Source organism: Lissotriton vulgaris, chromosome 11 (assembly GCF_964263255.1).
Source record: "Lissotriton vulgaris chromosome 11, aLisVul1.2, whole genome shotgun sequence".
In the NCBI taxonomy this organism is placed as follows: Eukaryota; Metazoa; Chordata; class Amphibia; order Caudata; family Salamandridae; genus Lissotriton; species Lissotriton vulgaris.
The window spans coordinates 622,937,292-622,964,819 of record NC_141699.1 but is presented as its reverse complement, the minus strand read 5'-3'; the positions used below and the strand labels follow the sequence as shown (position 1 = coordinate 622,964,819).

At 38.0% G+C, this 27,528-nt stretch overlaps 1 protein-coding gene across 1 annotated transcript; it reads right to left on the bottom strand.

Moving 5' to 3' along the window:
- LOC147683247 (uncharacterized) lies at positions 1-27,528 on the bottom strand. The gene is made up of 3 exons (XM_086942508.1): positions 27,424-27,528; positions 16,799-22,531; positions 1-138 (listed from the first exon to the last, which is right to left on the bottom strand). Exons 2-3 carry the CDS (start codon positions 22,490-22,492, stop codon positions 1-3), a joined length of 5,832 nt encoding a protein of 1,943 aa, XP_086798634.1. The 5' UTR covers positions 22,493-22,531; positions 27,424-27,528.

Below are 27,528 nucleotides of genomic sequence, written 5' to 3'. Positions count from 1 at the left end.
TTATATGGTCCCAATCTGGATGACCTGGATATGCTTAATGATATTAGTAGAACTTGCTTCTTGGCCATCACCCCTTATTCTCTGTGGAGATTTTAATGTGCACTTGCGCGGAGATTTTGACATCCGTAATAACGCCTGCTATGCGGGTAGAAAGAACAAGGGGGCATATTATCAAGCCTGTGCGCTAAAATTATCGCCGCTTTATCGGTGTGAAGACATCTAACATGGGCTTCGATTGGAATTCCACAGAGCATATTATCAAGCCCATTATCGCCGCTTTATTGGCCGTTTTCGGCCGATAAAGCGGCGATAATTTTAGCGCACAGGCTTGATAATATGCCCCATGGTCTTGAGAGCTACTAAGGCTCATTATTAATGAGTTTGGATTGGTGGATGCTTGGTGGCTTAAAAATCCTGAAGCTCCAGGGTATACTTTTTTCTCCGCCCGCATCAAAAGCACGTCTGTATTGATTATTTTTTTGCCCCTCTAGAACTATTAACCAATGCTAAAATTGATATTTTCCCTAATATTATATATGACCATAACCCAATCATTCTCGAACTAACATTAGATATTTTGTCTCGGCCCAATAGGAACTCATGGACTTTTGAGCGTCAGCTACTGGTGGATCAGGCTTACGTAGAACATATGGCTAAGTGGATTCCTGAGTTTTTTTTGTTTAATTCTGGCTCCACCTCAGATGGCATAGTTTAGGACACTTTCAAAGCTGGAGTCCGAGGAGAAACATTAAGCTTTTCAATAAATAAACACGTCAAGATAAAGGCGGAACAAGTTAAGGAGCCGACTAAATTACGCGATTTAGAGATTGAACTGATGCAAACACATAGCACAAACCAAGAATATGAACAGAAGGCTTGTGACCTTGCTATTCAAAAAATGAAAATTCATCAATGCTTTGCTGATAAATTAGGGGTGCAAATAGCGATCCATCGTGCTGATGTGCATGAGGTAGGAGAACATTTGGGACGATTACTAGCCAAAAGGTTAAGGCAGAAGGAAGTGGCCAGAAAAGTAGAGGCTATACAAGATGCAAATGGTATAATACACACTGATCCGGCAAAAATGTTCAGAACATTTGAGGAGTTTTATAGCCATCTTTACTTAAATGAGAATTCCCCTGATACTGTAGAGTAGCTTGCAGAGTTCCCCGGGGACCAGGAGTTCCCTAAGATTACTATTCTCAGATTGAAGTTTTAGAGGTCGACTTCACAGCAGAGGAACTTGAGTCTTCAATTTTATCCTTAGCGCCAGGTAAAGCGGTCGGCTTCGACGGGATTCCGTTGGAATTCTGTCAAACTTTCTTCCCAATCCTGAAGTAACAATTGCTGAAACTTTGTGTGATTTCACAAAGAGGCTCACCGCCGATCTCATGGCAGAAATCAATAATAACTATGTTACTAAAAAAGGATAAACCCTCCCTTTCACCTTCCTCGTACAGGCCGATCTCATTAATTAATGTTCACAGTAAAGTCTACTCTAAAATTTTAGCTACTCAGCTCTCTTCAATGATCTCCTCCCTGGTATCACATTTACAGCAGAGATTTTTTTCCGGCCGTGATATGACTGACCATGAGTTATTGCTCTGCTGGATTGGGCAGAGGCTACAAAAACCCTTATAGGTGTTACCCTGTTGGATGCCGAGAAGGCATTCGACAGGGTTGCCTGGCCTTATCTATGGGAGGTGCTACGTTTGAAGGGGTTCGGACCTAGAATTCTTCAGGCAATCAGAACGCTATATCAATCCCCCATGGCATCTATTTGTCTAGCAGGCAGAGAGTCTGAACCCTTTCCGATTCGACGTGGAACAAGGCAAGGTTGCCCCACTTCACCTTTATTATTTGCGTTATATATTGATTTCTTTTTGGCAAAATTAAACGAATCCATGTGTATTTAACCAGTAAGCATATGCAATGTTGAATATAGAGCTCTTGCCTATACAGACGATATTGTCATCATAACTACCGACCTACCGCTGGCCCTATAGACCACTGAAGATCTGGCTGGGCAGTTCGGTCAATTCTCGGGGTATAAGTTAAATATGAACAAGACACAGAACCTTTATGTGGGGGGTGACCCCCCGAGAGCTATAAGAATTGTATCAGAGGCAACATATCTTGGAATTAAAATCACTTCACTAATTAATAAGATTCCGGAAATTAACATTATCCCAGTTATAGATAAAGTCAATTCTACTTTAGAGCGTCTTAATCATCTCCACTTATCATTATATGGAAGAGCAAATGTATTAAAAATGTCGGTCCTCCCAACATTTTTTTATTTATTCAGAACTATCCCTTTAGAATTCCCTCTACCTTGTTTTAAAAGGCTGGAAAATAACGCCTTTAGATTTCTTTGGGGGTACAAATGACACAGAAGGGCTTTTAAAAAAATGGTACTCCCCAGAGCTAGTGGGGGTTGGGGTATACCTTATTTTTTATTCTATTATTAGGCAGCTGTCCTGCAGTTCATTTCCCCCCTAGTTGTAGGTGAAAAAGCAAAATCATTGCCATGCATAACCCCTCAATATACAAATTCGGGATTGGGGAAGAAGCTAATAGCTGAAAGTTGTGGAACCAAGCTACTATAAAAAAAACAAATGTAAAGTTCTGATAGCCGCTTTTTCTATCTGGAGACAAATTAAGCGGCATCTAGGGTTACCTCATATAAATGGCTATACCCCTTTCAAAGCAGATGGTACTCTTCCTATCATTTTCCGAGACTCAAAACCAGGAAGTGGCGCCAGTTAGGTATCATGTGTTTAGGGGGGTTTGTTTCAAGATCTGCAACCTCTGTTCTTTACAGAGGATTTTTAAAAATATTTACAAATTGGTAGTTACTATAGCATGCTGGGGCAAAATAATTGTTATATCCTGCTCTTCCTCTCTCTTTGTCCCTTCTTAGTGTTAGTGTCTGCTTGTCCATGTCATGTCTCTGTGATGTCATCCATGATTCTACCTGTTGCTATTCAAGGGATTTATCAGTTACCTGGAGGCTGAGCAGGAAGTTATCTGCTCCCGGTGGGGTTTCTTACCAGACTACATTTCTACTTTAATGCTGTACCTGACTATCTAATCCAAAGAATAAATATACTACTTGAACATTACAACAAGGACCCATCATCTTTATTTTACTGAATTTAACAATAATTCTCGGATTAGGAAATATCCTTTGATAGAGGGGATTGGAAAAGGTATGTCGATCGTTTTTTTTAACTCGAATCTAATTCAGATATTGCCAGATGATTTAGAAAAATGTCAAGATAAATGGAGAACAAATTTAAATGTAGGGACAATTGACCGTAATCCCTCCATCACTTTGGCTAATGAAGTTTTGATTTCAGGCAGGATGTGAGCACAATATTATATGGTTTTGTATGATTTATATTACTCTCCCAGAAAAATTTCTAAATGGTGTACTGGAGATGGAGTTAGCTGTAGCAGATGTGGTTGCTACGCTGCCGATGCGCAGCATATGTTCTTTTCTTGCCCTAAGCTGTTATCTCTTTTAACATCTATTCAACAGTTTCTGGTGGAAATACTGGGTTTGCCAATTTGTATTTCAGGAGAGTTGGTGCTGTTAGGAACTGATTCTAATACGCAAACCAGACCGCAGGCAATTGGTGCCATTCTTTTTATTTGTATGGCTGTCCTGCGTGCCTGTATCACCAAGGATTGGATCTTCCCAGACCCTCCGGTATTCTCCTCATGGAGGGCTCAGTTGTTATCCATGTATAATATTGAGGTTGCTATATTTAAAACTAAGAATACTCATAAGAGGACAAGAGGGCAAAAAATATGGGCCCCCATAACAGAATGGATTTAATGGATTGTTGAATTGTTTTCGCTTTTTTTTTTCTTTTTGTTGACTTTGGTTAAACACGAATTGTATTTCTTTGGATTTTTTCTCTTTTTTATTTTTATGAAGTGTTGAATTGTGTAATCCTTCCTTTTGTTATATTGTTTTCGCTGTTTAAATTGTATTCTTGATGCTGGGTGTTTATTGTTTCTGTATCACTTCTGTTCCTTGCATATAAGATAAAATAACAAAAAATATATATATATTTGGGGGAGTGGCGCTCTCTTGCATGAATTACAACATAATCTTTTGCAGTTGCCCTCCCAAGGTGTGCATTAAAACAATATTTTTCCAAAGTATATTCTCAGTTGATGCATTTTCTGGACTGTAGGTGTAGCTCACGTGATTAAGTAACTGCTTTCTTTTCAGTGATGTTATGCATTAAGGTGCATCTGATGAATCTGAAATTAGTGGAATAGGTTAAATATATGCAATATTTTAAAGTTTATTTACATGTAAAATGCAACTACATCAATTTTGCATACTTACACGCATGTTCTGTTTAGATGTTTCACACTGTTTTGCAGTATTTCCATTTAAAGTGTTGTAATGAGAAGCAGGTGCTCTCTTTTCCATTGGATGAAAAATAAGCTTCAGTTTAATTTTGAATGTTAATTTGTTGATAGTTTGAAGAAGTTGAGGTCATTGGGTTTATTTGTACTCACTATTTCGGTGAGTTTTTATTTTTTTATTAATTTATATATACTCAATTTCTCATAACCTTTTGCTGTTTTTTTCTTTTGAGGAGGTTTATGTAGAGTGCTTTATTAATTATTTGCTATTTTTAAGTTTATTAACAAGTATGCTTTAGTTTAAATATAAGTTTTACTTACTTGGTTAGGTAGTTGTTGAGATAAATGGTCTGGTTAGAAAATCCATCACATTTTCCTCATCTTGCAGGATTTGTTGGTTTTAAAGTATTCAGTTGTTTAAATTTCTGTGCCTTTTAATTGTTGATTTAATTGTTTGTCTGATTTAATTGGTTAACGTTGTTTATGCTTTAATTTTATTGTGTGGCTTAGATTTTTTTTGATCAGTTGTGTCCTTCTATGGTAAACGCTAATTTAGTTTGATTTGTAATGTATGATATAAATTTGTATAGCTTTGAACATAAATGTGTATATATATATATATATATATATATATATATATATATATATATATATATATATATATATATATATATATATTACCTACTGGCTATCGCCAGTAGGTATATATAGTTAGGATTAATTCCCTATGGGATTTTTGAAAATTCTATGTCTAATAACTTTGGCGTTTGTGGACAGAATCAGCTGAAATTTTCAGGAAAATGGCACATTTTGTTTCTGAGCAGCCCCTGAAAATTTGGTGGGGTTTTGTCAAGGGGGGGCTGAAAAAAAAGGGGGGTCCCAAAACGCGTTTTTCCCATTCATTTTTCCATAGGGCGGTTGGACTCACTTTTTGCTCGAACGGCTGAATGGATTTGCACGAAACTTGGCAAAATTATAGGGACTGTTAGCCCGATGTGCCTTTGCTAGGTCTCAATATATGTGCTCCAGTAGTTTTTGAGAAATTAACGTTCAAAACAAGATATATATCTGTAACAGCGCTCCGGGCAGCGATCCGGTCCGCTTACTTTTCGCGAAACGGAACTTTGCGCGCAGAAAGCTGATTGGCTCTCCGGTGTCTGTCAACATTCTAAACAGTCCGGAGCGGCCGCCATCTTATCTCTCGGTAGGATCGAGAGAGAAGAAGAGGTGAAAAACGAAGGGGGAATTTATTGAAAGGGGGCAAGGTATACCCCTCTTGACCCCCTAGGAATGTTGTTGGGGTTATTAAAGGGTCCCGTGGGGAAAATAAAAAAAAAATGATTTTTCACGGTAGAAGCGCTTCACGGGCCGCGAACTGGGCCGCAAACTGGTAGCGAAACGGGAATTCGCCATTTTGTGCTTCGTTTTAATTGTTTAGAGACAAAAATTATCGCCGCACATCGGCCACAATGCATGAATATCACTGAAAAGTCAGCGATATTCATGCATTATCCAGCAAATGCTCTTAGCCATGTTATCCACCTTCCATTGGATAACATGGCTAAAAACTGCTCTGTGCGTGAGCTTTTTTTTTTTTTTTGCTGCGTGACGTTTGTTAACGTTCGATTCGATGGAAATCAGGAAGTGTTGATCACCATTTTGTCACTGCGAGTAAATATTTTGTTATAAATGAATCCTTATTGATAAACATTGTCTGCGCCATCTTGCGTTTTTGTCCAATGCCACAATTTTGTCGTGCACGGCAGCCATTTTAGATGCCTTGACCAGGGCCACTCTCTGCACGCCGCCGATCCTCAGCATGGCTCCCCACCCTCGCAAGCATCTCCCCCACGCACTGGTCACCCCTGCTCTCTCTCTCATGCATGGGCCATATACTTCCCCCCATCTGCGCTGCTCTTCTCTGAGAATCACACCCTGTGCCCGCCCGACACCTCCCTTTTACCCTATTCACTACCGCACCCTCTGACACTCCTCTTCCTCTGTGTCCGATTGTCCAGGCCGGACCTAGGCTATCACCTAGCCCTGCGGATGTAGTTTATGGCCCCAGCCGTAGCGAAACGGGAATTCGCCATTTTGTGCTTCGTTTTAATTGTTTAGAGACAAAAATTATCGCCGCACATCGGCCACAATGCATGAATATCGCGGAAAAGTCAGCGATATTCATGCATTATCCAGCAAATGCTCTTAGCCATGTTATCCACCTTCCATTGGATAACATGGCTAAAAACTGCTCTGTGCGTGAGCTTTTTTTTTTTTTTTTGCTGCGTGACGTTTGTTAACGTTCGATTCGATGGAAATCAGGAAGTGTTGACCACCATTTTGTCACTGCGAGTAAATATTTTGTTATAAATGAATCCTTATTGATAAACATTGTCTGCGCCATCTTGCGTTTTTGTCCAATGCCACAATTTTGTCGTGCACGGCAGCCATTTTAGATGCCTTGACCAGGGCCACTCTCTGCACGCCGCCGATCCTCAGCATGGCTCCCCACCCTCGCAAGCATCTCCCCCACGCACTGGTCACCCCCGCTCTCTCTCTCATGCATGGGCCATATACTTTCCCCCATCTGCGCTGCTCTTCTCTGAGAATCACACCCTGTGCCCGCCCGACACCTCCCTTTCACCCTATTCACTACCGCACCCTCTGACACTCCTCTTCCTCTGTGTCCGATTGTCCAGGCCGGACCTAGGCTATCACCTAGCCCTGCGGATGTAGTTTATGGCCCCAGCTGTAGAGTATCCAGACATGCCAACCCTCCCGATTCAGGCGTGAGACTACTGATTTCAGTGCTAGTCTTTCGCTTCCCGATTCCTGCAAGGAAAAACCCGGGGGCATATTACCAACAACTAGCGATAATTTTTGTCTCTAACTTGTTTAGAGACAAAAATTATCGCCGCACATCGGCGAATTTTATCGCACATAAACCTTGCTATTAGCAAGGTTTATCGCAAATGCGATAAAAAACGGTCGCAATGCATGAATATCGTTGAAAAGTCAGCGATATTCATGCATTATCCAGCAAATGCTCTTAGCCATGTTATCCACTTCCCATTGGATAACATGGCTAAAACTGCTCAGGGCAGGTGTTAGGTTTTGGAGATATTCGCGCTTAGCGCGAATATCTCCAAAAGTTGGTAATAGGAGATAGCGATGGTTAGGGACTGTTTCCAGTCGCTAACATCTTGGCACGCCCACTTTGCATGTCATTAGTGATAAATATCACTGACATGCAAAGCGGGGCCCAAGATGGTCGCTATCTCCTTTTAGCTGTCACTAACTGGTGTTAGCGACAGCTTGGTAATAGGGAGATAATTTTACCTCTTTTTTTTTGGCTTTTAAAGCCAAAAAAGCGGAAATATACCCCCTTGATAATATGCCCCATGATTTCTCGGGGGTTTCAGCTGACAGGGCTTGGTATTGTGTTACGTGCTAATTCTTCCAGGAAACGTCAGAGGGTCGATGCAGGGGTTCTAGAAGGGGTGATAAACCATTTAAGCCTCATGAACAAGCGCATGCTCTTTTAAAGATTTGTGAAGTACTCGGGGCGGCGGTGTGTGTGTGCCCTCTTTCAGGAGCGGGCGGGGGGGCACTGCCAGCAACTTGCCAGGCCAGGCAGTGTTCAACACGTGCATCACCCTTTCTCTGCCTGCTATTGCGCTCCATGCTTCGGAAAGGTAAGAAAAAGAACGTGCATTTGAGTTTGAAATGTCCGATCCTGTAGCAGTACACTTGCAAAGCCCACACATGACAATAACCCGATTCAAGGCCCCATTCACCCGATTTTTTAAAAATATATAGCACTCCAACAAAGTTGGATTTTAAAACTTTATTAACTTTTAAATATAAGGAACGCAACAAAAACTGTAAATATATTTTAAAAAAATTTGAAATTAACCAGAACTATAACGATAAGAACAACAACAACAATAATATAACTTTTATTCCTAAATTACGCAAATATTTAGCTAATCTGCTAAAGGGGGGAGTCGCCATTTCTTTACAATAATCAATAATGAAAAATCAACATCAATAGGGTTGTCCGTTTTCTCGATGCAGCACTATAGTGCAACATACACAGCACCTGGGGTGTCAAGAGTGAACAGGTCCTACCTGCTTAACCAATGACTGACAAATGCTATATTAAACACTTACTATGTATAATACTTGCGTTCACAATAGTTTTACTTTATAAAACAGAACAAAAGATGTCCCCTGTAAGTAAACCCATATTAGCTGTTTCAGTTATTGAACATCCTAAAGTTTTATGACATGGGGAACAGTGGTGATATCCTGGGTGGGTGATGGAAAAACATCTACAAAGAAAACTATTACTATAACGATAACAACAACAATAATATAACTTTATTAACTTTTAAATATAACGAACGCAACAAAAACTGTAAATATATTTAACCATTTTTTTAAATTAACCAGAACTATAACGATAACAACAACAACAACAATAATATAACTTTTATGCCTAAATTACGCAAACATTTAGCTAATCTGCTAAAGGGGGGAGTCGCCATTTCTTTACAATAATCAATAATGAAAAATCCACATCAATAGGGTTGTCCGTTTTCTCGATGCAGCACTATAGTGCAACATACACAGCACCTGGGGTGTCAAGAGTGAACAGGTCTTTCTTTGTTCCTTAAGATGTTATCTGTGTCAACCTCTTCCGAGAATGCTGATGCGTTAGGATTTCCTTGTGTTTCTTAATAGCATTGGTGTCTGTACACTTCTTTGTCAATTCTGTGAAGATGATAACTGCTTCATAAACAGACGATATCTTTGTTTAGTCATTAGTGTTAAGTGTGTCTAAAACTACAGTGCCCTTCTGTTTTTTTTTTCTTCAGGCTCTACAGAGTTTTGTGTGTTGTTCTTTTGTGCGACAATTATTCCAGAGGTTTCAGGTTTACTTGTTTTGTCCTGCAGTGAGTTAACAGCTTTAGAGAGTTCATGTTTATTTGCTATGTCCTGCTGTTCGTCAACTGCTTCAGAGATGTCAGCCTCATTTGTTATGTTTCAGTAGATCCTGGACCTGCCCGGCCGCGCCCAAAATGGCGCCGGTGTAAGTGGGACTCGTAACTGCTTGTTGTGTACTGGTTGCCCAACCTTGATATCACGAGATACATATGCAGTTTTGAAGCACATGGCGGAGGCTTGTCTGCTGTAGTGCGGCGCCCCTTTATCGTTTCAGTCGCCATTCCGCCCGCTTTTGCTACACTGTGCCTTTTCCGCCATTCAGCTGTTTAGCGCCCGCTCTTACGGCTAAAGCGTCTCGCTCACCATGTAGTTGAGTTGCTCCCACTCTTGCGGTGCAGCGATAGGCGGCTTCCACAGGACTCTTAAAATGGCGGCCGGCTCTTCGGATTTGGGCCTGGTCCAGTAAAATGGCCCTGGGACACCTTGGAACTCGGACGCTTGTCTGCCAGGGCTTGGGTTCCATTCTCGAAAGCGTCCCCTCAGCCTTGAAGATTGTACAAAAGTCTTGGGGGCCGTCGACTCCCGCAGGCTTCCGGTGGGGAGCGGCTGCCATGATTGCTTGCGGAATGGCCACGACGGAGCTACGAGATGGTGGTGCTCTCATGGTGACGCCAGCTTCAGTCTGAAACATCCAGAAACAAGGTGGGGCTTTCATCGTTTGGGAAAAAAATGTTTTAATCCAATGAAAAGTGTTATTTTTAGGTCACATGACCTAGTCTTACATCATTAGGAAAAGAAAAGTAAAATGAACCAATGAAAAGTTTTATTAACAAGTCACATGACCTGTTATGCTTACGTTACACGCTGCGCGGCGCGCTCTGGATCGTTTCCGGGAAGCTGCGCCTTGCGCACCGGAGCATTTCCGGGTGTGCTAACGCGTCGCGTCATATGACGCATTACGCGACAATGCAGGTCCAGAATATAGTCAAAATGTCTCCACCAACCAGCGGTCGGAATACAACCGCTTTCAGCAGTCCAAAAAGTTCGGTTAAATCTTAAGAGCAGGAGCATCTCAACTACATGGTGAGCGAGACGTTGTAGTCGCAAGAGCGGGCGGTAAACAGCTGAATGGCGGAAGAGGCACAGAGTACCAAAAGCGGGCGGAATGGCAACTAAAACGGTAAAGGGGCGCCCCACGACAGTGTGTCTTCAGGTCAAACGGATTGTGGGACAAGGTCCAGAATGGAAGATTCTTCAAAAGGGAAAAAATTCCGCCGGACCCCGGGAGCCGGCCGCCTATGCCGGGGCGATCTCAGGCCTCACCAGGGCAACACGACTTGGGGAGGGGGCAGGAGCCAAGCGCCCCCTCTCAGTCCGCGCCATCTCACCGCCCCTCGGGGGCCTCCGTCAAGCGGTTTAGGGAGGCACCGTATCACATTGTTTTCCAATGCAGTCAGGTCCACAAATGGACCCCACTTACTTTGAATAGTGAAGCTGCAGCAGGTGCAAATAAGGTTTAAACAGTGTTACAAGAGCTGCTTAGAACTCTGAAGTATGGCACTCAACAACCAGGACTTATGCCATTTGTGTAAGGCAGTGACATGGAAGCAACTCGGGGACAAAAAGCATGAACGAACATTCACGTATGAAAATCTTATTTGGGGAAGGGGTAGAATCCAAACGCCCCCTGCCAGTTCGCGCCACTACACCGTATGTGGAAAATCTGAAGCCATCGTTCTACAAACTCTCAACGCTTGCTATCAGTGCATGAGTTTCATGCTTGATCGATTGAGCTAGCCGGATCGGGCAATAAAAAGTATAAAATAGTTATGTAAATAGTTATTTAATAAAATGTTTTACTCTGTTTCTTTGCTGGTGTGTTGTGTATATTTATAATATTTGCATAGGGTTTGTCGTTATTTTGGGCGGTGTGGGTGGCGGAGTCAAGCTGTCTTGCAGCCCTCATGGTGTGGAGCTCAGTTCATTTCACTATTTTCGTATTTCTCATGAAGGGTTGTTCCTAATGTTTGTATTTTACCGAGGTCAAAAAGAGATCGAATTAGTGGTCTACTGATTTTGCTCGATTACTTTTATTTTTTTACACGATTTTTCACTATCTGCAAAGACTAAACAGAGTATTGCGACTTTGTGCTTGTTTGTAAATAGAGAATGATCCAAAGAGAACCAATTGTAAAACAGTAAATGCTTGGATAATAATCAATCAAATGGAGAGACAAGCAGGTACGACGGATTACAACAGGGGTAAAGGTCTGCGTTAACTACCGTTCACTATCTGCAAAGAGAGAGTACTACTAAGAGAAAAGAGGGGAGTGGGGGGGGGCAGCGTTCAAAGCACATCAGCGTGCATAAACACGAAAACGTTTTTACCTATCACGTACTTGACATTTGACAGCTTTTGATATTTGCTATTAAAAAACCATTGAAATTCACAGAAAAAACCATAGGTTATAGTCGATATATAGTTAGGAATTTGCATTTACAAAACCTTGAAAATTCAATGAAAAAACCATTGGTTTTAGGCCATATATAGTTAGGGATTTGCATTTAGAAAACCTTATTTTACTCGCATAAAACCATTGAAATTCCATATATAGTTAGAAGCGCTAACTATATATCGCGCACCCGCAATCCACTGCTGATGATGTCACATATTACATCATTCATGACATGGTTAGTGACATCACTGATGACATCACTGATGACATCTCAAATGACATCACTGATGACATCACTGATTACAACATCCAGTGACTGTATGTTTCTGTAAAGTTAAAATATGTTTTACATATTGAAGAATGAGTAGATATATAAGTGTCTGGATGAAGGATTTACTAGGTGCATGACTGAGTGATTGAGTGAGTGATTAAATGTGTCTCACTGAGTGCATGGGTTAGTGACTAAACTGTTTTAATTTGTGCATCATTATATCTGTTGTTCTACAAACTGCTGCATATGTTGATCAGTAGCTATATGAGTAACTGTATGGGTTATTGATTGGTTGTCCAAGTATTAGTATGGGAAACTGAGTGTGTGTGTATGGGTGGCTGGGAGGTGTGTGACTCTGTACATAGATGTGTGAGTAGTTGATTCACTATATGTATAGATTCAAAAGTGCATGTGGAAACAGCTGTATGGGCGGTTGACTGTGCATGAGTGTATTAGTGAGTGAATGGATATCTCAGTGCTACATGTCAAATTAAGTACATATGTAAAACACAGTACATGTGAGAGTTGACATCTATAAATAACTGTGCATAAGAGCCAGTGAATGTGTGAGTGGCTGTATGGATCATTGTGAACATGTATCAGAGATTGTATAAGAGAGTAAAGTAAATATGTGTTAGTATATGTTTGAATAAGTAAGGTGTGTATAACTGTATAGTTGAGAAAATGGAGGTGTGATTGATTTTTGGCATAACTGACTAGGTGTGTGAGTAACTCCATGAATGAGTGACAGTCTGTGACTGTCTGTTTACACTGATTGTATCTAAGGTTATATTAGAGTCTGAAGAGGTTCATGGTATTATCACATGAATGATATCATCAGTGATGTGATCAGTCATGTCAAATGAGATGTTATCAGTGATGTCATCAGTGATGTCATTTGAGATGTCATCAGTGATGTCATCAGTGATGTCACTAACCATGTCATGAATGATGTAATATGTGACATCATCAGCAGTGGATTGCGGGTGCGCGATATATAGTTAGCGCTTCTAACTATATATGGAATTTCAATGGTTTTATGCGAGTAAAATAAGGTTTTCTAAATGCAAATCCCTAACTATATATGGCCTAAAACCAATGTTTTTTTCATTGAATATATAAATATATATATATATATATATATTCACTGAAAAAACCATAGGTTTCACACCAGTTATAGTTAGGAATTAGCATTTAAAAAACCTTACAAATTCACTGAAAAAACCATAGGTTTCACACCAGTTATAGTTAGCTGGAAATTTTACTGATATAAAACCATTGAAATTCCCACGTTATAGTTAGTCGGACTCACTATAACTTGCGCGTACAATGCACTGCTGATGACGTCACATATTACATCACTCATGACATGGTCAGTGACATCACTCATGACATCACTCATGACATCACTGATGACACCATCCAGTGAATGTGTGTCTTTCTGAAAAATAACTTTGTTTTATATATGTATTTGTAAAGGTCGATGGAAGAATAAATGTTTAAATACGTGTGTAAATGGATGTTTTTTTAAAAAAAAATTGGTTGGGTAACTGGCTTATTACGTGTATCTTAGTGAATACATATATTAGCGAGTATTGTTTAAATATTTAAATGTTTGTATCAGTGTTTCTCTTTGTGTATAAGTGGCTGCAGGGGTTGGTGACTGACTCACTGTTTGTATGTGTTTTGAAGACAGCATATGTGCAGGACTGTATGGGTGGATGAGTGTGTATATGTGTGTGTTAGTGAGTGAATGACTGTCTCACTAGTGTCTTCATTAGTAACGACATATGTTTTAATCTAGTATATGTGAGTATTGATGTATATAAGTGAGTATAGTATATATAGTGAGAGATTGTAGAAGTTCCTGTTTAAATAAGTATGTGTTTCTATAAGTGATTGTTTAGGAGAGTAAGTATGGGTAAGTTTCCTTAGAAGTAAGGTGGTAGTGTGTGTATAAATGTATATGCAAATAAATGGATGTTCAATAGTTTATTTGCATGTGTGAGTATGTGTGTGAGTAACTTTTGGATGACTGCTGATGTGTAACAGGATGTATAGGTGTATCACTACATATGATGAGTGAGTATATATGAGTGACTATATAGAACTGTTGGTGAATGAGTGGATGTGTATATAGATGGTGGAATTACTGAATTGGTTGTTGTTACTGGTTTGGGTATCTCCATTTTTTCGAAAATGTTTGTTTCTATTTTTGAATATGTGTTTCAAGCGTTACATTACACTGAAATTAGGTCTGTCACTCTGTCACAAGGATGGTGTCATCAGTGATGTCATGAGTGATGTCACTGACCATGTCATGAGTGATGTAATATGTGACGTCATCAGCAGTGCATTGTACGCGCAAGTTATAGTGAGTCCGACTAACTATAACGTGGGAATTTCAATGGTTTTATATCAGTAAAATTTCCAGCTAACTATAACTGGTGTGAAACCTATGGTTTTTTCAGTGAATTTGTAAGGTTTTTTAAATGCTAATTCCTAACTATAACTGGTGTGAAACCTATGGTTTTTTCAGTGAATTTCATAGGTTTTTTTAATGCTAATTCCTAACTATAACTGGTGTGTAACCTATGGTTTTTTCAGTGAATTTCATAGGTTTTTTTAATGCTAATTCCTAACTTTTTATACAGACTCATACCTATGTGTTTTTTAGTGAATTGCTAAAGTATGTTTTTGTAAAAATGAACACTATAATGTATATTGAGATAATATTTTTAATTTAAAATATTTTTTTTTTATATTTCACTTTGGTGCGCTTTCGGTGCGCGCACCGGTGCGCGTACCGTCAGCGCACTAACAAAAAAAAAGAAAAAAAAAATGAAGGAGGGACTGTGTAATAGATAGTAAGACAGATAAAAAGTGTAAAAGGAAGTAACTGAGAAAAGAAAAATGAATAAGGGAGCAAAAGAAAGAAGAAATAGGAAGAACACTAAAGTAGAGGTTAAGGGAGAATATAAATGGACATTGAAAGTAAAAAGAAGGACAGTTAAGTATGAGAATGACAGGTAGTGACGGAATCAGAGGAAAAGAATAGCAGCGATTGAGGGAAAGTAAATATCAGTGAATATAAGTAAAGAGGGGTGAAAGAGGGTACATATAAGTGAATAAGGGCAACACATGGGGAGTAATAGAGAGAAAGAAGAGAGAGAGTAAAAGAAAGACAAAAGGAAGAACTAACTGAACTACAGTACAATGAGTGTGAAAGAAAAAAAAATGGAGAAAGAGAAAGAGGGTTAGGAAACTAAAGCAGTGGTACTAAGAGAATATAAAAAAGATAAAAAGTGGTGGAAGGAACTGAGGAAATGCAGATAGTTCCTATTAGATTAAGAAGTTGTGAATGAAGTACAGTAAAGAAACAGCAATGAAAAAAGAGTGTAAATTAGTAAAGAGAGGTAAATAAGGGTGAAAAAGAAAATGAGTGCATAACAATGTGAACACAATATAAATTACATAATGCAAACTACACAATAACTTCTACAATATGTTACATTATTTATTTTTGCTGTTCTCAGAATATATTGAATTCCACTTAAATTAGTGAGTTCAAAGTCTTCATCATATAACAGCGGGAAAAAAAAAACACAATCTAAAAGATTGTGTTTAAAAAAACCCATTCAAACATACATCTCATATATGTACACTAATCTTTGATTCACTTACTTTTCCATGAGGCCAAGTAGAAGATAGTGAAGGTCCTTTTGGTAGAAAAAAAGTCTGCTGTTCCTTATGAGTTCCATTTCATCGACTTCCTATGAAAAAAGATCTAAAAACATCATACCATACACAATCCTCACGGCCAATTTGTGTCTGATATATCGGTATTTTTTACTTTGAGATCCACTTAAAGTATCTACATGAGATAAATAATTTCAAATATTAGATTAACTAACTAACTAACTAACTTTTATTAACTATTCCCGTCTTCAAAGGCCAATTCCCTTTACTAAAACTTTGGTTTTAAAAACACTAGATAAGAATTTGTAGAGTCATAAGGCAAACGTTGTTTATAAGTTAAATGAGAATCATTGCAGTAACTCCATCCATTTTCAGATTTTAAGTAGCATGTATAATGTCCTGAGGTGGTCGAAGGTCCATCATGATAAATAATAGCTTCAGTTGTAAAGGTCCTTCCAGAAATTGATAACTGAGAAGCCACAAAATTTTTGATAGAAGTTGTCAATTTAGTTCCATCAGGTCTACATCGTTGGAAAACTAAAATGATATACTGCCCATACCTTTGTATAAATAATGTGGACAGCATTGTACAGTTACATTGGGTACACACCATATTATGATCTGCTGCTTTAACTAGATTTTTAAAAGACACTGATTTACAGTCTGGTAAAGTCAAATATATAAATCTTTCAGTGTCTATTGTAGTAGTACTTGATAAACTACAATTGTGGCAGTCATGCTGCCATTGATAAGAAAGACTGAAAAGATTATCTACATCTACACCTTCATCTTCCAAAACACCAAACATATACATTAAAAATTCCTGACAATCCTGCTGAATGTTCTGTGAAAATTTATCTTGACCAGAACAGAAATCTAAAATATTTCGAATTTCTGTTACACTTTCTATTTGTGCTGTAACACTGCTACATTTCTGAAACACAGAATTCAATAAACCACACAATCTTTGATCCCGATTTTCAACAATCTGTTCTTGTAAACTTTTAAGAAAAAAAACAACATTAACCACTACATTAGCATAGCAGTTGACACCAGAACTGTTTTCAAACTGAAATCCAACAACATTTTCTCCACAATTCTTTTTCTTCCTGTTTTCAATTACAGTTTTCTCTACTTTTTGTCTTTTTGCAACTACCTCACTACAATTATCCTCATTTCTTCTTTTTCGGCCTACCACACGTTTTTCAAACAGAGGATATTGAGGCAAATGTGGAGCATACTCTCTTCTTAACCTATTGTATTCTTTAACACAATCTAGATCGGCAGAAATATTTGTCTCATCACATGCAATCAAATACAATCCTGATAAAGTTCTGACTCGAGATAATGCCACATATGCCATACCCTCTTTAAACACAGATCTTCCAATGTTCACCAATGCACTATCTACACTTAAACCTTGAGATTTATGAATTGTCACTGCATACGCCAAACAAACAGGAAACTGTTTTCGGCGAACATATAAGTCTTTTACAAGTAAAAATCTAGCAGAACAACGACTTATTTGTTGTACTTGTTCAATGCCATCAAATTTTATTTTTAAAAATTCAATTCCATCTCTATTTCTGTAATTCACAAAATCAACAACATAACCCATTGCTCCATTTACCAGACCGCTTTCAACATTTAAATTCCTTCTCAAAATGATACGACAATTTAAACACACATTCAGAGTCTTTTCAAAACCAGCTGTTTTTGAAATACTTTTCTCCAATGAATGCAATTTAATTTTCAAATTTTCTGACAAAACAATTGTTGCACCCATATGCTCTATTTTATCTATTGCTTCTAGTTTCACAATCTCTTCATTTTCTAAGTCTAACATTTTTTGGTTGAAGATGGAACATTCTTGCAGAGTTGGCATCAAACATATCCCAGATTTCTTCTCAGTCATTTTTTTAAAAATATTCTCTGGAAGAATGTTTTCATTTGGATACAAATTTGAAATTAATCGACTATGCAAAGCTTTTTTCCCTTTCTCAGTCATTTTTCCAATTCTTACATCTTGTAGAATATTTTTATAATCTTCATCCTTGGCCTGTCGCATATTTTGAAGCAGTTCAGCATATTTAAAATTTAGCCATATATTAACATTTCCAATGCTTCCAAGGGACTTCCTGGTATCTTCATGCGTGAGCATTTTAAACACTGGTTGTCCTTTTACTGGAGTCAACTGCAATAGATCTCCAAAAACAATAATGTGTTTTCCTCCAAATAACACATCATAGTCTGTTTTAAGAATTTCTTGCATTCTCAAATGCACAAAAGCAAGCATTAGATTTGAGACCATGCTTACTTCATCTATGATAAGAAGTTTCATTTTCTTCAAGACTCTTGAAACTTCAGAACACGCATCTCCAGATAGCTTGTTGTAATGCAATTTATTATCATGTTCAACTGGCAGCATCAATAAACGATGTAGAGTAATCCCTTTAATGTTATGTGCTGCCAGACCAGTTGGAGCAGTTACAACACAAGACAGTGGTGAATCAGTCCTTTTCTGCAGATAACTTGCAACGGCTTTAATTAGAAAACTTTTTCCTGTCCCCGCTTCTCCACTTACATACAGTCGGACAGGGTCAAATAATATACATGAGCACTCTTTTTTCTCATGTCTGAATCCATGTTCAATCTGCTCTGTGACTTCATCATATATCTTTTTCTGCTCAATGTTTAGTTGCGTTACCAAATCTTCTAAGTTAACTCCATCCTCTTGAGCTTGTTCCATAGCTCTTTCCACCTCATCCATGGCAGTGGCAGCTTCATTTTGGATAATTGGTCCTCCTAGTGGATCCTGGCTCAATGAAGTAGAACTCTGACTATCTTGAGAACTGTTTCTAGCTATCTCTTCAGCAATTGTGGTTTCTTGCTCCATTTCTTCATTCAACATTTGCAGATAATTTAGAAAAATAGGACATTCTATGGTATCCTTAGTTGCATTAAAAGAGTCTTCATAACAGAGAAAATCTCCAAGTAGTTCCTCTTCTGTACGCCATGGCTTAAAGAGTTGCAAAAGAGCTAAGTAGTAAAATTCTCTTTTGTCTGGAACTTCACAACTCAATTTTCGATGATTAATCAAATGGCCTTTTTTCTGCTTCACTAGACATCCTTCATAGCCAATGAGTGCATATTTTCCATTATTGATATCTTCTGTGATGTTCCTCTTATAACTGTAGTTTTGAAGAACTTCATACAAACATGTGTTCTCAAGGTGAGTACTTCTATTTGGATAGTATGTATCCAACATATTTGTCTTCAAAATATCTGTACTGTTTGGTTCTTTTTCCGCCAAATATTCAATTTCTTGTACAGATTTCAAAACTCGGTTTCGTGTGGCAGCAAGACCAAGACTCACCCAAATGATTGTTCTTGATTTGGCATAGAGACTTGCTGATGATAACCGATCAGAACATTCATATGCTCCAATTTCTCGATGCGACAACATCTTCAGACTGAAACTGTATAATTTCTTGCTTAGACTCTTTTCATGTGAAATGTCCTCCCACATTTCCTTCAGTTCTGTCTTTTCTTTTTTGGTGATGTAAGATGTCACATATCGAGCCACAGCAATAGAGTTGTCAGCAACGAACTGAATATCCATGTTAGCATTCCACATGGACAAAATCACTGGGTTGTAATCGTTGATGTACTTAGATTCTTCATTTCTTTTCAAATTATATGTGTTTTTGGGAGATTTTCTCGTCACAGTATGTCGTAGAGATGACATCAAATTATTTACTCTTCCCTTAGAAATCACTGGTCGAGGAAATGCAAAACGACATTTCGTGTAGTACTTTTCCTTGTTTTTAAATTTTCGACGACAGTACTTTCCACAACGATGAGATTGAAAACGTAAAACTTGTTGCCTTAAATTGTTTTCTTCAGTAGATTTTGGAACAGCACATGTTGAATACTCTTCAATGAAACTCATCACTGTTTCATCTGAATCTGTTCCAAATTTGGGTGCATCTTTAATCCACAACAACATATGTATATGAGGAGCACCTCTCGCTTGATATTCCTTCCTCCAAAAGAAATCCAAAACCTCTCCAAGGGGAGGATTTTTTTTGTTGGTAATAAAAGACATCATAGCTTCAAATCTATGATTAAAATATCTGCAAACATTCACTGGATCTAAAGAACACAGTTCTCCTGGTGTTTTCAATTCTATATTTGGTATGTTTTCATTTGCCTCTCGTAGAAATTGAAGTAAATCGTCCCATGCATACTCAGCACAGCTAAGAGTGAGGAACCATGTAGGAGTTCCTAAGTTTCTTAGCATACATTTCAATTCTCCATGACGACGAAACCAATACTCATTGGTTCCACGTTGACATGCCATGAGATTGATTAGCTGAGATTCCAAAATACTGTCTTGCAGATTAACTTTCTCCATAAAGTCCCTTGCACATACATTTTGCAAATGAGGTCCACTTTTTAATATATGATTAACTGCATAAGAAAGCCCAGACAAATCACTTTCAAACAGTAGATGAAATAAATATGGAATGCATTGACGAAACCTTGGATCTTCTGCATATAATCTTAGAGTCCGGTATTCAGCTGCAGGAATTTGAACTGGTCGATCATCATATCGTCCACCACAACCTGTTGGAAATAATTGTGGAAAACAACGAGCTTCCAAACTTTCTTCCCATACACTAATGGGACTTCCTTTTGCTGCCTTCATTTGAAACAAGTCAATTGCATTTCCCATTACTTCTTTGGAATGCAAAGGATGAACAGTATAATGTTCATATATTTCTTCAGTTCTAGACACATCAACTTTTTCAATTTGACCAACTGAAGAATCACTATCTTCTTCTGTAGCTGTTTCCTCAACTCCAACACTTACATGTTTGTAGTACTCATTGTTTTTAACTAAATACAACGTTGCCTTCTTGACTTTTTTAACATCCACTAAATCTTGCCAAATTTTCTTACTCTTTGTTGGAACCCCATTAACTAGAATAACTAAAGGATCTTCTTCTACTCTTTCTACACCAATTGTATTAATATTTTTCTTTACATCTAGAGGCAAATAAACAACTCTTCCCTTTAATCCTCTCAGTAAATCTGATGGAGGCAATTTCCCTGTCTTAGGCTCCATGCGTACAATAGCCTGAAAAGGATGGACACATTGAATCAAAATAGATTCATAAGTATTTAGATCCATCAATTCAGAAGGAATATCTATCAACTGAAGATTATTATAAACTGCTCTTGCAGGCATTCTATTTTCATTTAATTTTTTCAAACAATAAGTGCAAATACGCTGATCCAAACTCAAATCAAAAGAATTCTCCACCAACAAATAACTTACAAAATCCTCCCATTCACTATTATTTTCCAATTCACTTTTTGCATATAAATCAACTAACCTAGTCTGAATTTTATAATGAGTCCGTCGACAACACACACAAGTTACATTAGGCCTCTCACTTGATTTCACCTTAAACTTGATAATTTCCTCATCAAACTTTTCAATACTTGAAATTTGTCCATTATCTTCTGCATTGCCATCCATTACTATATCTATTTCTACACTGTCCTCTTTGTTCCCAAAATAACAAAACTCAATTTCTTCACAAATAGTCTTCACATCCACTTCAGATCCATGCAAAAGAGCACTATTTAACTGTTTAAGCTTAAGTGCAGGACTTTTTGCATAATACAACTTCCTCACTAATTTCCTTACGTTATTATGATGCACTGCTAACATCCTAAAATGATGAAAAACACTCCGACAAACTTTTCTAGAAAGACATGCTAGTGAATGCCCTTGCAAACCTGTGCTTTCTCTCACTCTGCAAGGATCTAACTCTTGCAGGATCTTCATTTTTTGTTTGAGACTTTTTTTACTATATGTACGTAAGAAATTTCGAAGCAAATCAATTGATTCCTGTCGCACACTACAAATACTACTGCATTTCCATGTGTACACTGGACCCTTAGTACGTCTCCCTAAAACTTCATCAGCTAACACCTCTTCTGCATCTCTAGGTACAAGTTTCTCTTTTTCCATCACACAACTATCTTTCACCTCATAGGCACGACCACTGGTGTCAACCGCATGCACCAAATCATTTTCCTGAAAGTAACTCTCCTCATTAAAAAAAGGCTCAGAACTTGAACTATGCATCCATTCACCAGAAAATACTTCACAAAAATTACTCCGATTAATAATTCTTTTCCATCTACTGTTCGATTTGAAAACATCCATTGCCTTATTAAGTATCCTAATTCTATTGATTATTAAAATAAATAATTTTTTCTTAACTTCAAAAGCCTGATCAACAATCTTTTCTACACTTTTCTTTTTCTTGTAAAAAGCAGCTTTTAGTTTACTTTTCTTTTCATTTTTTAGCAAATTTAAAACTACCCTATTGCGAAACATTCGCCTACGAATGTCCCTAAAAACATTTACCCTTCTATTGCTAACCATTCTCTTCTCTCCTGGTCCAATGGAAACATTTTTTGTGGGCTTCTCTTTCCTTTTTAGATTTGTTGACTTTTTCTGTATATTCACATTAGCAATTTCATTTTTTTTCCTACGACATATGTTACGAAGAAAAGACTTAATTGGCTTACCAGAAGCTTTTCTGGTGTTTTTTGAAGTAGTTGTTGAAGAGGATTCCATAAACTCTGTTGTTGATGTTCTCCTTTTCCGTATGGTATTTTTGATTTTTCTTTGCCTTGAAGGCATTTTTGCTTGCTTTTCAGAAGTTGATTTGAATCTGTTGTTCTGTTAAAAAAACACATGAAAGACCACTATTAGCAAACAACAAAGTAATGTTAAAAAGCAAACAATATAAACAATAAATTGCAACATATTTAAGTTTATACAATAGCAACTCATGGCTTTATTTTTAAAGGCCTTGCGCCACCAGTGCGTCACTTATTACCCATGTTTAAAGTCAAGCATCAGCTGCACATGGCATTCATAAATAAGGGCCAAATGCAAATACCAATCAATTGCACCCAAAAATCGATTTTTCAATAACATGTAAGAAACACTGCGCAAAACCTAAGTACAACCACTCAATATCATCAAACAAAGTCAGGGTCTGATTTATAAAGGCCTTGCGCCACCAGTGCGTCACTTATTACCCATGTTTAAAGTCTTGCATCGGCTGCACATGGCAATCATAAATAAGGGCCAAATACATATACCAATCAATTGCACCCAAAAATCGATTTTTGAATAACATGTAAGAAACACTGTGCAGAACCTATGTACAACCAATCAATATCATCAAACAAAGTCAGGGCCTTATTTATGAAAGCCTTGCGCCACCAGTGTGTCACTTATTACCCATGTTTAAAGTCATGCATCAGTTGCACATGGCAATCATAAATAAGGGCCAAATACATATACCAATCAATTGCACCCCAAAATCGATTTTTCAATAACATGTAAGAAACACTGCGCAAAACCTAAGTACAACCACTCAATATCATCAAACAAAGTCAGGGCCTTATTTATGAAAGCCTTGCGCCACCAGTGCGTCACGTATTACCCATGTTGAAAGTCATGCATCGGCTGCACATGGCAATCATAAATAAGGGCCAAATACATATACCAATCAATTGCACCCAAAAATCGATTTTTGAATAGCATGTAAGAAACACTGCGCAAAACCTAAGTACAACCACTCAATATCATCAAACAAAGTCAGGGCCTTATTTATGAAAGCCTTGCGCCACCAGTGCGTCACGTATTACCCATGTTGAAAGTCATGCATCGGCTGCACATGGCAATCATAAATAAGGGCCAAATACATATACCAATCAATTGCACCCAAAAATCAATTTTTGAATAACATGTAAGAAACACTGCGCAGAACCTATGTACAACCAATCAATATCATCAAACAAAGTCAGGGCCTTATTTATGAAAGCCTTGCGCCACCAGTGCGTCACGTATTACCCATGTTTAAAGTCATGCATCGGCTGCACATGGCAATCATAAATAAGGGCCAAATACATATACCAATCAATTGCACCCAAAAATCGATTTTTGAATAGCATGTAAGAAACACTGCGCAAAACCTAAGTACAACCACTCAATATCATCAAACAAAGTCAGGGCCTTATTTATGAAAGCCTTGCGCCACCAGTGCGTCACGTATTACCCATGTTGAAAGTCATGCATCGGCTGCACATGGCAATCATAAATAAGGGCCAAATACATATACCAATCAATTGCACCCAAAAATCTATTTTTGAATAACATGTAAGAAACACTGCGCAGAACCTATGTACAACCAATCAATATCATCAAACAAAGTCAGGGCCTTATTTATGAAAGCCTTGCGCCACCAGTGCGTCACTTATTACCCATGTTTAAAGTCATGCATCAGCTGCACATGGCAATCATAAATAAGGGCCAAATACATATACCAATCAATTGCACCCAAAAATCGATTTTTGAATAACATGTAAGAAACACGGCGCAGAACCTAAGTACAACCAATCAATATCATCAAACAAAGTCAGGGCCTTATTTATGAAAGCCTTGCGCCACCAGTGCGTCACTTATTACCCATGTTTAAAGTCATGCATCAGCTGCACATGGCAATCATAAATAAGTGCCAAATACATATACCAATCAATTGCACCCAAAAATCGATTTTTGAATAACATGTAAGGAACACTGCACAGAACCTAAGTACAACCACTCAATATCATCAAACAAAGTCAGGCCTTATTTATGAAAGCCTTGCGCCACCAGTGCGTCACTTATTACCCATGTTTAAAGTCATGCATCAGTTGCACATGGCAATCATAAATTAGGGCAAAATACATATACTAATCAATTGCACCCAAAAATCAATTTTACAATAACATGTAAGAAACACGGCGCAGAACCTAAGTACAACCAATCAATATCATCAAACAAAGTCAGGGCCTTATTTATGAAAGCCTTGCGCCACCACTGCGTCACGTATTACCCATGTTGAAAGTCATGCATCGGCTGCACATGGCAATCATAAATAAGGGCCAAATACATATACCAATCAATTGCACCCAAAAATCGATTTTTGAATAACATGTAAGGAACACTGCACAGAACCTAAGTACAACCACTCAATATCATCAAACAAAGTCAGGGCCTTATTTATGAAAGCCTTGCGCCACCAGTGCGTCACTTATTACCCATGTTTAAAGTCATGCATCAGCTGCACATGGCAATCATAAATAAGTGCCAAATACATATACCAATCAATTGCACCCAAAAATCGATTTTTGAATAACATGTAAGGAACACTGCACAGAACCTAAGTACAACCACTCAATATCATCAAACAAAGTCAGGCCTTATTTATGAAAGCCTTGCGCCACCAGTGCGTCACTTATTACCCATGTTTAAAGTCATGCATCAGTTGCACATGGCAATCATAAATTAGGGCAAAATACATATACTAATCAATTGCACCCAAAAATCAATTTTACAATAACATGTAAGAAACACGGCACAGAACCTAAGTACAACCAATCAATATCATCAAACAAAGTCAGGGCCTTATTTATGAAAGCCTTGCGCCACCAGTGCGTCACGTATTACCCATGTTGAAAGTCATGCATCGGCTGCACATGGCAATCATAAATAAGGGCCAAATACATATACCAATCAATTGCACCCAAAAATCGATTTTTGAATAACATGTAAGGAACACTGCACAGAACCTAAGTACAACCACTCAATATCATCAAACAAAGTCAGGGCCTTATTTATGAAAGCCTTGCGCCACCAGTGCGTCACTTATTACCCATGTTTAAAGTCATGCATCAGCTGCACATGGCATTCATAAATAAGGGCCAAATACATATACCAATCAATTGCACCCAAAAATCGATTTTTCAATAACATGTAAGAAGCACTGTGCAGAACCTATGTACAACCAATCAATATCATCAAACAAAGTCAGAGCCTTATTTATGAAAGCCTTGCGCCACCAGTGCGTCACTTATTACCCATGTTTAAAGTCATGCATCAGCTGCACATGGCAATCATAAATAAGGGCCAAATACATATACCAATCAATTGCACCCAAAAATCGATTTTTGAATAACATGTAAGGAACACTGCACAGAACCTAAGTACAACCACTCAATATCATCAAACAAAGTCAGGCCTTATTTATGAAAGCCTTGCGCCACCAGTGCGTCACTTATTACCCATGTTTAAAGTCATGCATCAGTTGCACATGGCAATCATAAATTAGGGCAAAATACATATACTAATCAATTGCACCCAAAAATCGATTTTTCAATAACATGTAAGAAACACGGCGCAGAACCTAAGTACAACCAATCAATATCATCAAACAAAGTCAGGGCCTTATTTATGAAAGCCTTGCGCCACCAGTGCGTCACTTATTACCCATGTTTAAAGTCATGCATCAGCTGCACATGGCATTCATAAATAAGGGCCAAATACATATACCAATCAATTGCACCCAAAAATCGATTTTTGTTTAACATGTAAGAAGCACTGTGCAGAACCTATGTACAACCAATCAATATCATCAAACAAAGTCAGAGCCTTATTTATGAAAGCCTTGCACCACCAGTGCGTCACTTATTACCCATGTTTAAAGTCATGCATCAGCTGCACATGGCAATCATAAATAAGGGCCAAATACATATACCAATCAATTGCACCCAAAAATCGATTTTTGAATAACATGTAAGGAACACTGCACAGAACCTAAGTACAACCACTCAATATCATCAAACAAAGTCAGGCCTTATTTATGAAAGCCTTGCGCCACCAGTGCGTCACTTATTACCCATGTTTAAAGTCATGCATCAGTTGCACATGGCAATCATAAATTAGGGCAAAATACATATACTAATCAATTGCACCCAAAAATCGATTTTTCAATAACATGTAAGAAACACGGCGCAGAACCTAAGTACAACCAATCAATATCATCAAACAAAGTCAGGGCCTTATTTATGAAAGCCTTGCGCCACCAGTGCGTCACTTATTACCCATGTTTAAAGTCATGCATCAGCTGCACATGGCATTCATAAATAAGGGCCAAATACATATACCAATCAATTGCACCCAAAAATCGATTTTTGAATAACATGTAAGGAACACTGCACAGAACCTAAGTACAACCACTCAATATCATCAAACAAAGTCAGGGCCTTACTTATGAAAGCCTTGCGCCACCAGTGCGTCACTTATTACCCATGTTTAAAGTCATGCATCAGCTGCACATGGCATTCATAAATAAGGGCCAAATACATATACCAATCAATTGCACCCAAAAATCGATTTTTCAATAACATGTAAGAAACACTGCACAGAACCTAACTACAACCACTCAATATCATCAAACAAAGTCAGGGCCTCATTTATAAAAGCCTGGCGCCACCAGTGCATCACTTATTACCCATGTTTAAAGTCATGCATCAACTGCACATGGCAATCATAAAAAAGGCCAAATAAAAATACCATTCATTTGCACCCAAAATCGATTTTTAAATAACATGTAAAAAACACTGCGCAGGACTTATATACTAACATACAATTTCACTTCTAAAACATAACTATCTGCTTCCAAATATTCTCCATAGAGAAAATAAATCTCTATCTAAATTAAATGAATCATTACTTACCTTTAGAAATGCTTTTGGAGATTGAAAACAGTGTCAGACACACACACCAATTTTTCTTTAGCAGAGGAAAAGGTGTGCTCTCAATACACTGAAACCAAGACTGGC